This window comes from Panthera tigris, chromosome C1 (assembly GCF_018350195.1).
Source record: "Panthera tigris isolate Pti1 chromosome C1, P.tigris_Pti1_mat1.1, whole genome shotgun sequence".
NCBI lineage: Eukaryota > Metazoa > Chordata > Mammalia > Carnivora > Felidae > Panthera > Panthera tigris.
This window is the reverse complement of record NC_056667.1, coordinates 211,353,042-211,366,660: the sequence shown is the minus strand read 5'-3', so window position 1 is coordinate 211,366,660 and position 13,619 is coordinate 211,353,042. Positions and strand designations below refer to the sequence as shown.

General features: G+C 35.2%; 1 protein-coding gene across 1 annotated transcript in view; it reads right to left on the bottom strand.

Annotated features, from left to right (window-relative positions):
- The window catches only part of PSMD1 (proteasome 26S subunit, non-ATPase 1), a 93,609-nt gene that overhangs the window by 71,116 nt on the left and 8,874 nt on the right, over positions 1 to 13,619 (bottom strand). Inside the window, exons 6-12 of the mRNA XM_042995608.1 lie at positions 12,572 to 12,715; positions 9,353 to 9,579; positions 4,579 to 4,639; positions 3,536 to 3,664; positions 1,942 to 2,030; positions 1,426 to 1,504; positions 754 to 927 (exon numbers count right to left, since the gene is read on the bottom strand). Of these exons, the coding sequence (XP_042851542.1) occupies positions 754 to 927; positions 1,426 to 1,504; positions 1,942 to 2,030; positions 3,536 to 3,664; positions 4,579 to 4,639; positions 9,353 to 9,579; positions 12,572 to 12,715 (903 nt within the window). The remainder of the gene's footprint in view (positions 1 to 753; positions 928 to 1,425; positions 1,505 to 1,941; positions 2,031 to 3,535; positions 3,665 to 4,578; positions 4,640 to 9,352; positions 9,580 to 12,571; positions 12,716 to 13,619) is intronic.

Below are 13,619 nucleotides of genomic sequence, written 5' to 3'. Positions count from 1 at the left end.
ACTTCCAATAAACATTTTGTTTAAAGTCAATCAGTGGAGGTTTCTATTGCTGGTAACCAAAGAGATTTGTCTGATTAGAAAATTTTTACCTGAGAAGGAAATGAGGCAAAGCCATGAATAAATGTATATAAAATTCGTGGATGAGGGGCTTATTAGTGGAGACAGATCATCCTATCGGCCTCAATCTTTTCACTGAAATAGGAGGACAAAGTTATCTTTCTTACTTAGCTAATCTCCTAATAGCCTTCTAAAAAAGTCTACTCTAACATAAAAGTTAAAGTCTAAAATCCTATTTCAAAGTTCTGTAAAATAAGAACAAGCTGCTTAGTAAGTTTTTCCAAAAGAATTACATGTAACAAATTATAAAACACCAAATAACTAAGAATTGATTCCTGACAGTTACTTCTTTGGGACTTAGTGTCCTATAAAATAACAAGATTAAACCAAATGATCATTAAGGTCACTTACAGTTCTAACATTCCAAAACTCTTAAGTGTGGAAATACAACATATATTTTACAAACATATGGTACTTTATTTTGCTTGTCACATACCAATTTTAAAGGACTGAGAAGCACAATTTTAGTTTATAGAACAGGAAGGAAAATTCCCTTAAAAAAGAATTCTTTAAGAACAGTTCCATTTTGGGAATTTCAAAATGTATAAAATTTCTATTCACTAAAGTAATTTGGCAAATGTAATATTTTCTTGGACTCTTAAGTAACAGAAACTAGTTTCCCATTCTCGTACTTACATCATTGCTGGCATTCTTAAGCTGGTTAAGCAGATAGTCAATTATATCACCACCATGATTGGCATGAATAAGACCTAATGCATAGAGACCTCCACCTTCCTGATAGGCAGATCCTGGAGAAGTGTCCTTGGGAAGATATGTTGCCATTAACTGTAATGCCTCCTTCTCATGACCCTGTAAAATTGAGCCACAATAAAGGTGTCAGTAAGAGAAAAGTGAGAGAAAAAAGATGTAGTATTTTCTAGAATTATTTTCTTTTCTCCAGAATGTTCACTTTCTAAAAGAGGAGGAAGTGGAGCTCTCTCCTATACAACTTTATAACTCAAATGAGAGGAGAATCTTTAAGAGATCGAATCACATCCTTGTTAAAACAAACGCTTCAATTTTTTCCCTTGTTTTATAACATTGCCCCAAATTCATTTCAGACTATACAAATAATTTATTTCAATTCATCCTGTGAGAAATGGCTTAGTCTTCATAAGGAAAGGATTTCCACCTTTTATTAAAATCAAACACATACATATGTATTTTCATTTCTTATTTACTTTATTCTTTCCTGTAAGAGAATCTACCTGATTTAACAAAATGTACTTATGAAAGAAATACGATAAACTTTTATGTTTTTTAACTCCAGAAAAATTGGTTCTGTTCGCACTGATCATTGTATATTACCTTATGAATTACACCCAAACTGGCTGTAGCTGTAAATTTCGCCCAGTTAGTGGCTCTGGCCAACCATTCCAAGTTATCTCTGCAAGAAAATTCAGCAATACTATTGAAATGAATGCCATAAAGTTTTTTATAATACTAAAGTCAAAGCATTAAAATTTTACCTTGAACTATTACAAGTCATTTTACTTTACGGAGCTCAAATTACTGGTGATTCTATTTTATCTCCTAAGTTCTTAGTATTCTAGAGACTTGAAGAAATGCATGATATGTAATTTCACTATGAACAAAAGCAGAATTACATTAATATTATGTCATGAAAAAGCCTAGATTCAAGCCAACTAATAAAGGGAATTAATTTTACCTTAAAATAAGCAGGCATATGCACTAAAAGAATGTATAAAATTAGCAAAAACAGAATTTAAAATTCAGGACTGGCAGCTACATCTATGTAACAATGTCAAGTGTCTCTATTAAAGATGATTTTAAACCAAAGTGGAAACCTTCGAGTATATTTACCTAAGAAACTGGTCACTGGTAGTCCCACAGTGCATAAAAGAATTTGCTATAACGGTTGCTGTGTGACATACAGAATTCCGTACTGCATCCTATAAAAACAAATACATTTGTACCACTGGCAAAGTATTCATACATACACAAAGGCACATGTAGGCACACAATCAGAGGCCCTGTTTTGTGATGAAAATATTAATAAACTGAACTGACATTAAACTATGAATCTTGGACATTATAATTTTTAATGTTTACTTATTTTTGAGAGAGAGAGAATGAGAGAGTGGGGGAGGGGCAGAGGATCTGAAGTAGGCTCTGTGCTGACAGCAGAGAGCCCAATGCAGGGCTCAAACTCATGAATTGTGAGATCATGACCTGAGCCGAAGTCCGATGCTTAACCAAATGAGTCACCCAGGCGCCCCCTGGATAATTCTTTATAAAGATTAAATAGGTAGTTTATAAATACAAGCAAGTCAGAGTTTTATCTGTAGTCTTGAGATCAGTAGGTTTTAGGTAGCAATTTAGGTAGTAGATTTTCTATTTATTGGTTTCTGAATAGTTTAATTTGCCATTTCTTTTCAGCATCTTGTCTAAGGTCTCCAAGGTATCAGGCTAGCCTAGAGAACAATGCTGCATCTCTTCTCACTCTGCACCTCTGGCAGTAACCAAAGGGATTTTGTTTATTTCTAATGAGAATATTATAAAGATTAGTTTCATAAAACTGTCATAAATACAAACTGTGTAACTGTGTCCAACTGACATTTGTAATTATTAAAAATTTGAGAAGTATGATTACATATTTCAGTCAAACAACTGTGTAGTATTGAAATAGTTTATAGCTGTAAAAGAGGAATAAATGACTTTGTCAGAAGCTACTGGGTAGATAAGACAGGAAAGGGAAGAAAAATACGTAAGTTTTTTCATATGAAAACATTTTCTTGAACCAGATGAATATATTACCTATTCAAAGATTAAAATTAATCCTACTGTTAGGATCAGTATCTCAACAAACATTACACAATATCAAAAACCTGTACACTCAAGGAGTTTGCAGTTCAATGGGAAAAAAGACACATAAACAAACTGCATCAGTGCTCTGATTGGGCCATTCGTCCAAGTGCTACATGTACATATTAAAAAGTTAACTAAAAAAAAATTAAAACAAGGAACACCTGCGTGGCTCAGTCCGCTAAGTGTCTGATTCTTGATTTCGGCTCAGGCAATGATCTCACTGGTTTGTGAGTTCTAATCCCAAGTCAGGCTCTGACAACCTGAAGCCTACTTGGGATTCTCTGTTGTCTCCTTCTCTCTCTGCCCCTCCCCTGCTCACACACTCTCAGAAATAAACAAATGAACGTTAAAAAGCAAAACAAAACAAACCACTAAACTTCCCAATGAATGTGAAACACAAAAACAGGAACTCAATTTTAATTTCCTTTCTTCTCTCAACAAATTCAAGAATTTCTCCCTTTGTTATTCTTTTTAAGTTACTTTCTTGATTAGAATAAAATGCAACAAAGTATTCAATAATAAGTATATGTACTAATAATCAACAAAGAAATAAATACAAGAAAGCCTCCATTACAGATGAATTTCCTACCTTTGTGTTTTTTAGAATCATGAGATCTGTGTTATTATTTCGTATTAAAAACTGTAGATGTAACTCAATAGCCATTTCACCGCTTAAAATTTTAATCATTTTCAAAGTCTGGTCCTTGGGCTCTGGACTCTGCCAAAATAAACAAACAAGAAGAAAAATTCATATATTACTGATATCCACCAATTGTGCTTTAACAGCCCTAAACCAGTGAAATTCACAATCCATACACAGAGCAAAACTTGTATTTTAATAGTAGGATCTAGAAAACTCATGTATCACTTATTTGAAAGAAAGAATATTTCTTTAACAGCTACCACTGAAATATGATACCAGTTTAATGAAAGAATATAATTCACTCTGAAGAAACTTCCAATGTAAAATTATTTTAATGTTAAAAAAAAAAAAAACCCAAACTGTAAAAGAATAACTGACTACTGATGATATGCAAGGAAAACTATTTTATACAGAACAACTCATAGTTTAGGTGAGAAACTGCCTACTCTGAACTGGAAAAATCAAAAACACATTTAACCAACACATATATATGATCTCATCAACTACCAAGCTATCCAGGTAAATAATAGTTGACATTTATATACCTGAGTATCAAAAATCAAAAGTCTTGGTGGAGGAAACATTTACATCCAACAGACCACTGTTTTAATACTTACCCCTTTCCTCCATACACCATGAATATTAAAAATAACAAAGACAATTAAAGTACCCTGCCCTGTCTACAATTAAGTTGTCATTTAGTTGTTAGAGGCCATCCTTTTTTCTCATCCTGTGACAAATAATTCAGAGTTATTCTAGACAGAGGTCAATCTTTTGTAAGGATCTAAGGATATGCTTTCTTCTAAGTTAAGCACTTTCTAGGGTCAGTCTTTAAAATTTTACTTTACAGAAGATCTATTTTTATAAAATAACTTTGGTATTAAACTTAATATTAAACCACTAACAAAGACAGATATATAACACTTTAAAATAACTTACAATATAATTATATGTTAAATGGTAACCTCAACTTCAAAAAACACACTTACCACTTCTGGTGTCTTTCCTACAAGCACACTACCTGGCTTTTCTTCTGTTTCCATTGAGTCACTAAAATGAAGAGAATCAACAGTTACTAATCTGATAAATCTTTTCTGAATAGTATGTATAGGTAACTAGTTATCAAACTAAAGAATCTGAACCATGTTCAAATAAATATTTTGCAAGGAAAAAATGTTTAATTACCTAAGTATTTCCCTTAAGAAACAGAGACGATTCTATTAAGATGGAAGCAGCCCAGTGATTTAATTTCCTTCAAATAAATTCATAAAACCACACAACTAACTAGGTTAGCACAAACAACAAATACAACAAAACCAGATGACAAAGCACCCACCAAACTCCTAAAACACAGCCAGGTGGAGATACACCATCACCAGCTACAACACCAGTTTGAAGTGAAGCAGCTGAGGACCCCAACGACTCTGAAAAACAACCAGCCAATACTCCCTTCTAGGCGAAAGCATTTTAATGGGGATAAAATGCTGGGTACAGAATCCAATTACCATGGCAGAAAGAAAGAAAAAAGAAAGACCAAATAAAAGTGAGAAAGTAAGGGGGACTGGGTGGCTCAGTTGGTTGAGCATCTGACTCTTGGTTTTGGCTCAGGTTACGACCTCACAGTTTGTGAGTTTGAGACCCGCATCAGGCTCTGCACTGGCAGGGAGGAGCCTGGTTGGGATTCCCTCCCTCCCTCCCTCTCTCTCTACTTCTTCTTCCTCATGCTGTCTCTGCCTCTCTCGAAAGAAATAAACTTAAAAAAAAAAAAAGCAAGAAAGAGAGTTAAGAGATCTCAAGTTGTAAGATACCATTTTAAAACTCAGTAACACAACAGAAGAGGAAATTCTAGAGAGCAGTAAAATTAGAAAAACTATCCTAAATAAGCCTCCTTTGCAAAAATTTAGGAAAACTAATTTCAGTAAAGACAAGCTACTGACAAGGATCAAAGTTAAAGCCCATATAATATTAAAAGAAAAAAATTATTTCAAAAGAGGTAAAAGACATTAATAAAAGTATACAAGATATAAAAGAATAAAACATACCAGAATTAGATAATTCAGAAATGAAATTATAAAACTGGGGGGAAATTATAAATGAAGGAAGCAAAATAATAATTTCAGAAAATTAATTCAGAGGAAACATAAGACCAGATAAACACAAATCAAATAAAGGAGAAGGTATGAAAGAAAAAATTTAAATTAACAAGAAATAAAACAAATGCCATTCCCCTAAGATCAGGAATGAAGGATGTTCACTCTTATGTCTACCCAGTAACATTGGAAATCCTAGCCAATGCAGAAAAACAAGGGTGGAAAAGTCATGAAAATTGTAAAGGAAGAAGTAAAATCGTTTCTATTAAGGTAACAGGATCCCTATGTACAAAAGTCTATAGGAGGATCTATAAAAAAAAAATTACTAGACCTAATAAGTGATTTAAGCAAGGTTGTGGGATTCACATTAATATAAAAAATCAACTGTATTTCTACATATTAGTAACAAACAAACAGAAATTCAAATTTAACATACCACTTACAATAGCATCAAAAAACATACTTAGGAATTAATTTAAGACGTACAAAATCTCTGAACTAAAATCTATAAAATGCTGCTGAGAAAATCTAAAGAAAATCTAAACAAATTAAGAACAAAACTATGCTTATGGATTGTAAGACCCAATATTGTGAGGGTCTCAATTTGTTCCAAATTGAAGAGATTCGACACAATCCCAACCAGAATCCCCTCAGGCTTACAGAAATGCAAGAGACCCAAAACAACCTTGGTGGTGAGGAGAGAAGGGAGGTCATAACTGTATGTCTTCCACTGACCTGATTTCAAGACTATAAGCTTTAGTAATAAAGACATTGTTTCCTTATACTGGTATAAGGAAAGACAAATAAATGGAAAAGAATAGGGAAATCAATCCACATATCACATGTCCAAGGTTCCAAGGCAATTCCACAGGGAAAGGACAGTCTTTCAAACAAATGCTAATGGAATTACTAGACATCCATGTTTTTAAACAAACTCTTTATTCCTGACACCGTATTATAAACCTTAAACTATATAGTTTCTAGGAGTGTGGCAGAACAGCAGAATACCTTTGTAACTGTGAGACTGACAAAGAATTTCTTAGATTGGGATCCCAAAATGGAAAACAGGAGGATTATAAAATATAAAAACTTCAGGAGGATTATAAAATATAAAAACTTCAGGAGGATTATAAAATATAAAAACTTCTGGGGTGCTTGGGTGGCTCAGTCAGTAAAGTGTCCAACTCTTGATTTCGGCTCAGGTCATGATCTCACGGTTCATGAGATCGAGTGCCGTCTTGATAGTATTCTTTCTCTCCCTCTCCCCACTTATTTATTTAAATAAACATTTTTTTTAATTAAAAAAATTTTTTTAGTGTTTATTTTTGAGAGAGAGAAAGACAGAGTGCAAGCGGAGGAGGGGCAGAGAGAGAGAGGGAGATGGAGACACAGAATCCCAAGCAGGCTCCAGGCTCTGTCAGCACAGAGCCCATCACGGGGCTCAAACTCATGAACTGTGAGATCATGACCTGAGCCGAAGTAGGACACTTAACCGACTGAGCTCCAAATAAATAAACATTTAAAAAAAAAATAAGTAAAAACTTGTGTTCATCAAAAAATACCACCAATAAAATGAAAAGATAAGCCAAAGACTGGGAGAAAATGTTCAGAACAATGGATCTGACAAATTACTTGTATAAAAATTAACAACAAAATATCACTTTATACCACTAAAATGAGTAATATTAAAGAGACTGAGAACATCTGATGTTGGCAAACAAATGGAATGCTAATACATTACTGTTGGGAGGGTAAAATGGGCAACCATGTTGGAAAATAGTTCAGCAGATTCTTACCAATTTAAACATATACCCTGTGACCCAGCTATTCTAATCCTAGGTATTTACCCAACAGAAATGAAAATATTTGTCCACAAAAAGACTTGTATAGGAATGTTCTAGTAGCCTTGTTTTGAAACAACCCAAATGTCCATCAGTATAAGAATGAATAAACAAACTGTGGTATATTCATACAATGAAATGCTGCTCAGCGATAAAAAGAAATCAGTTACTATTTCATCCAAAAAACACAGATATATATAACATGTTCAGTGAAAGAAGCAGAAACAAAAGAATACATGCTATATGAACCATTTATATGGAGTTAAGAACTGGCAAAACTAATCTATTCTGACGGAAATCAAACCAGTGGTTGCCTCAGGGGCAGTGGGTTGACCTCGAAGGGCACAGGGCAAGTTTCTGGGATGATAATACAGATGATGGTTATATGGGTGTTTACACTGTCAGAACTCATTGAACTGGATCATTAGGATATGTGTATTTAACAGTATTTAAATTATCATTCAATTAAAAGAAAGAATTGAAGGGGTGCCTGGGTGGTTCAGTCAGTTAAGTGTCTGACTCTTGATTTTGGCTCAGGTCATGATTTCACAGTTGGTTTGTGAGATGGAGTCCCAAGCTGGGCTCTGCACTGACAGCACGGAAGCTGTTTGGAATTCTCTATCTCCCTCGCTCTGCCCCTCCCACAGGTGCACATGTGCTCTCTCTCCCCAAATAAATATTTCCTTTTAAATAAAAGAAAGAGGGGCGCCTGGGTGGCTCAGTCGGTTAAGCGGCCGACTTCTGCTCAGGTCATGATCTCGCGGTCCCTGAGTTTGAGCCCCGCGTCGGGCTCTGTGCTGACAGCTCAGAGCCTGGAGCCTGTTTCAGATTCTGTGTCTCCCTCTCTCTGACCCTCCCCTGTTCATGCTCTGTCTCTCCCTGTCTCAAAAGCAAATACAACGTTAAAAATAGATAGATAGATAGATAGATAGATAGATAGATAGAAAGAAAGAAAGAAAGAAAGAAAGAAAGAAAGAATTGAAGAGCTGAAAAGGATTCAAAAGAAATGAGAAATACAGAAGATGGGCAAAGAAAATCCAACTTACATATAACGATAAGCCCCAAATAAAGAAAAATAAAGGGCAGAAAACAAATACTAAAAACTAAAATTCAAGAAAACCTTACTGAAGCAGGACTATTTCTAGTGTTTTTGAGTAATAGTAAAAAGGCCACTGAGATCGGAGGGCAGTAAGTAAGGAAGAAAGCAAGAGATGAGTTGAGGGGTATGGAGAGGACGAATCATGTATAACCTTGAAGGCCATGTTCAAGACTTAGAATTTTATATGAAATGTGTTTGTCAAGTATTGGAGATTGAAAGAGTTGTGACATTTGTTTCAGAACAATAACTCTCACTGCTGTGTGAACTTTAAAAGGAAAAAAGGAGGCATAAGAAAAACATTTAAACATTTTAAATAAGTGGTCTAAATGCATAAAAAAATACAGGAAAATAAAATCTAACACTGCATCAGTCTAAGATAAATGTATATTTAGTTCTAATAAAAGCACAAAAAGCTGGAAATGTTTACTTTCCAAATACTAAAATCTAGCCCACCTAACCTGAGATTCTTAATTTACTTGGTTAGATAGCACACATGCAATTAGCCCTCCCCGTCAATCACTTCCATTTCTTTCCAGAAGAGTTCCCAGTTTTGGTTTTCCTTAATGTACCCAGCACAGTGCAAAACAGCAATAGCCTTAATAAGACTTTACAATCTATGAAAGCTAATTCTGAAAATAATTCTTAGACTACACGGTCGATGAATATTCCACCTATTCTCAAAATGAAATAAAGGTTGTCCAATTAGTTCTGATGCAGAAAAAGATACTCATACCTGTCTTTCTCTGATCCTGGGACAGTACCCGTATTGGTAGATCCAGGCACAGAAGCAATAGGGGTGCCAACAGTTCGAAGATTCTGGATTACAGATGACAAAAACTGCTGGCTAGCACTTTCATACAAATCAAAACAAATCTGATAAGCCATCAGGAGGTTGTCTTCCTTGACCAGTTTTTCTAAGATATCACTCACGGCCTGAGGATCATCTAAGAAAATTAAGCACTGAAATGCAGATAAAAAACAATTACATAATAATCGAAAACTGTGTATACAAGATAGAGACTGACGAACAGTTGATATTAATATGGGAAACCTGAAAATATAAGCACAGGCAAACTGGGGCAGATAAATTGTTTCAGCACTCCATTTCTTTTTTTCTTTTTTTAAATTAATTTTTAATTTTAATTCCAGTGTTAGCACTCTATTTCTGATCCTGGCATTAGACAAATTTTTCCTGAAAACGACATCTGCCTTCCATAAGAAAACCCATACAGATCATACTCACAGCTCCTAATTATTGTGTCTGGCAATTAGCAGTACTTAATGACTGATAGGTAAATGAATCTCGGATTCTTCAAATCTTATCTGTATATTATTATCAAGTGCTCCTTAATTTGAATTTTCTGCTTAACCATAAATTGTAGGAGTCATTGATTCATTTAACACATGTTGTATAGTGCTGGGCCAGAACAAGGGGCACTGAAATGACCATTTTGAAGTATTTCTCTTATCACTCTTACAATCTGTCATGCTTTAACAAAATTATCTAATAAATTTAGGATTTTTTAAAGAATTCAATTAAAATTTTCTTGTTCCCTTAAAGTAGCAAATAACTAATTTCAAAATGGACACATTAACCAAAGTTATTACAAATTAAGAATGAAAATAATGGAGGAGCACCTGGGTGGCTCAGTCAGTTAAGCATCCAACTCTAGAGCTCAGCCCAGGTCTTGATCTCAGGGTCCTGAGTTCGAGCCCCATGTTGGGCTCCGCACTGGGCGTGGAGCCTACTTAGAAAAAGAATAGGAAATAATGGGGCTCCTGGGTGGCTCAGTCGGTTAAGCATCTGACTTTGGCTCAGGTCATGATCTCACGGTTCTTGAGTTCAGGCCCAGTGTCGGGCTCTGTGATGATAGCTGGGAGCCGGGAGCCTGGAGCCTGGAGCCTGGAGCCTGCTTTGGATTCTACGTCTTCCTCTCTATTTGCTCCTCCCAAGCTTGTGCTCTGTCTCTCTTCCTCTCTCTTTCAAAAATAAACATTTAAAAAAATTTTTAAAAGAATAGGAAATAATGGAAATAAGATAAATAAAATAAATAGGGAAATGGTTAAGTAAGGCAAATTACATCCACTAAATGCCTACTGCACATTCAAGAAAGTTGGAACAAGAGTTTGTGAAGACTTAAATATGGAAAAATGTTAAAATTGAAGGATTTATATAACTGATAACTGTTTGCCTCCCGAGAAAGGAACTTAGGAGCCAAAGGAAAGGAGTGGGAAGACTTCTCCCTGTATACCCTTTGGTTCTTTTTTTTTTTTTAATGCTTATTTATTTTTTAGCCAATGCGAGAGACAGAGTGCAAGCAGCGGAGGGGCAGACAGAGGGAGACACAGAATCTGAAGCGGGCTCCAGGGTCTGAGCTGTCAGCGCAGAGCCCGATGTGGGGCTCAAACTCACGAACCGTGAGATCATGACCTGAGCTGAAGTCGGATGCTTAACCATCTGAGCCACTCAGGCACCCCACCTTTTGGTTCTTTTTAAATTTTGAATCGCATGAATGTATTATTACCTGTTCAAAAAAAAATGTATTTTTGAAATGTAAAATAAAGTTTTAAAAAGCCTTGAAAGGACAAAAAATAAAACAACTACAAAGAAATAAAATTGCCTCTGAGGAATAAAACTGAAATACACAGGTGAGCAGAAGACTATTGTTTCTCATATACGTTTTAAAACACAATTATTTAAAAAACAGACACAAACAAACAAAACCTATTAAAAACTACTTAGAAGCAAACAAAACTCCAAATAGCTATACAGGGAAAACTGAAAGGAAATACACTTAAATGTTGCCATTGGGTGATATATATTATTTTTCTGTGTTTCAAACTTGCTTCAAAAAGCATTTAAAAAAGGATACATTACTCTAAATTTTAAAAACATATAGATGATGAAATTATATGAGAACACATTATAGTGACAAAGTAACAAAATCTGTGATGAAATGCTATGCTCTAAGCAGAATACAAAAATTGATACAGTATGACAATTGTTAAAAAGCAAACTCATGCGCTTCCAGTCAATAAAATACAGCCATTTAAAAGAAATGTGCTAATGAGTGAAAGAAAAACATCTATGCATTATCTTTGAGAAAAGGCCCAGGGAAAGGGAAAGATACACTTTTCATTTTCTGGGCCATCTGAATTTTTTAAAAATGTGCAAGCAAATTCATACATGAAGAGGGGAGCCTGGCTGGCTCAGTCAGGGAAGTGTGCAGTTCTTGATCTCGGGATTATGAGTTTGAGTGCACACTGGATGCAGAGATTACTTGAAAATAAAATCCTTTAAAAATTTTCAAACATAAAAAGAGATAAAATATACCCAAATGTGTTGGTTGTGTTTGGGTAATAAAACCAGAGATCATTTACCTGAAATTCTTTTTAGAATGACACAACAAAGGTACTGTTTTTATCTTTTCTTCTATCTTTTATTTTTTTTAACCTAGTTTTCAAATTTTCCATAAATGTTTGGAATACTTTCAAAATGAAAAAGAATACAGGGGTGCCTGGGTGGCTTAGTCGGTTAAACATCCAACTCGACTTCGGCTCAGGTCATGATCTCACAATTCTGCACTATCTGCGCAGAGCCTGCTTGGGATTCTCTTTCCTCCTTTCTCTGTCCCTCCCCTGCCCGCGCACGCCCGTGCTCTGTTTCTCAAAATAAATAAATAAACATTAAAAACAAAAAAAGAATACATAGGATGCGTTGTAACAAAAGTTTTTTAGTTTTTTAACATTCAGTTTCTTATCAGTAAAAAGGAATATAAGCATCTACCTTATCTTCACAGAGCTGTTGTGAAAATCAACTCAGATACATGTATGAAACCATTACAGTAACATAAAGTAATGTAATGTGGTAAGGTCTAGCCCAGCAATGCAGCATAAAGTAGTGTGACATAAGGTAAGGTAACATAAATACAACGTAATGTAATGTAAGTACCTGACAAACATTGATGAAATCGGGTTTCTCCAAATTCATGTAGATTTTCACTAGAACTCTTAGTACCTTATTCCGAAACTGTTTATTCTGCATTAAAGACATGCAGAGCTTGAGGCTATAGGCTAGCATTCCTGGGACATCATTCTGAAAGAGATAATTTAAAGATATATCATTATCTGGTTACCGAAGTATTATGTTTATTTAGAAATCAAATTATTTTAATCTACATTCTTTAGTTATTTTAGGCAACCAAAGATTTATTTGCTACTTAAACAGCAAAACTTAAAAACAACCATTTTAGCGGATGCCTGGATGGCTCAGTTAGAAAAGCATGCAACTCTCGATCTCAGAGTCATGAGTTTGAGCCCCATGTTGGGTAGAGAGATTAAATAAATAAAACTAAAAGAAAATAACTGTTTTTAGGGGTGCCTGGGTGTTTCAGCCAATTAAGTATCCAACTCTTGATTTCAGCTCAGGTCATGATCTCACGGTTCATGGGATCAAGCCTGCAACAGGCTCTATGCTGATAGCACGGAGCCTGCTTGGGATTCTCTCTCCCCCTGCCCCTCCCCCAAGCTCTCTCACACATGTATGCATGCACTCTCTCTCAAAATAAACTTTACAAAAGTTTAAAAAATTAAAAAGTAACCATTTTAAATAAAAATCTTTAAAAGGGGCGCCTGGGTGGCTCAGCCGGTTGAGTGTCTGACTTCAGCTCTGGTCGTGATCTCACGGATAGTTCGAGCTCCACGTCAGGCTCTCTGCTGTTGGCACAGAGCCGATTTCAGATCCTCTATCCCCTTCTCTCTCTGCCCCTCCCCGGCTCTCTCTCAAAAATAAACATTTAAAAAATAAAAAAATAAAAATATCAGAGCTGTATCATAAGTAGTAAAAGCAGGTACTGTTTCATAAAACCTAAGTTATATCCATATGTATACGTGCACTGGGATGCAAAATAAGATGCATTTCTTACTGAGCTTTGTTCTTGATTTGAACACGTCACCCCTTGACTTTAAATTTTTACTTGCTCAACTGCCTATTCCCCTAA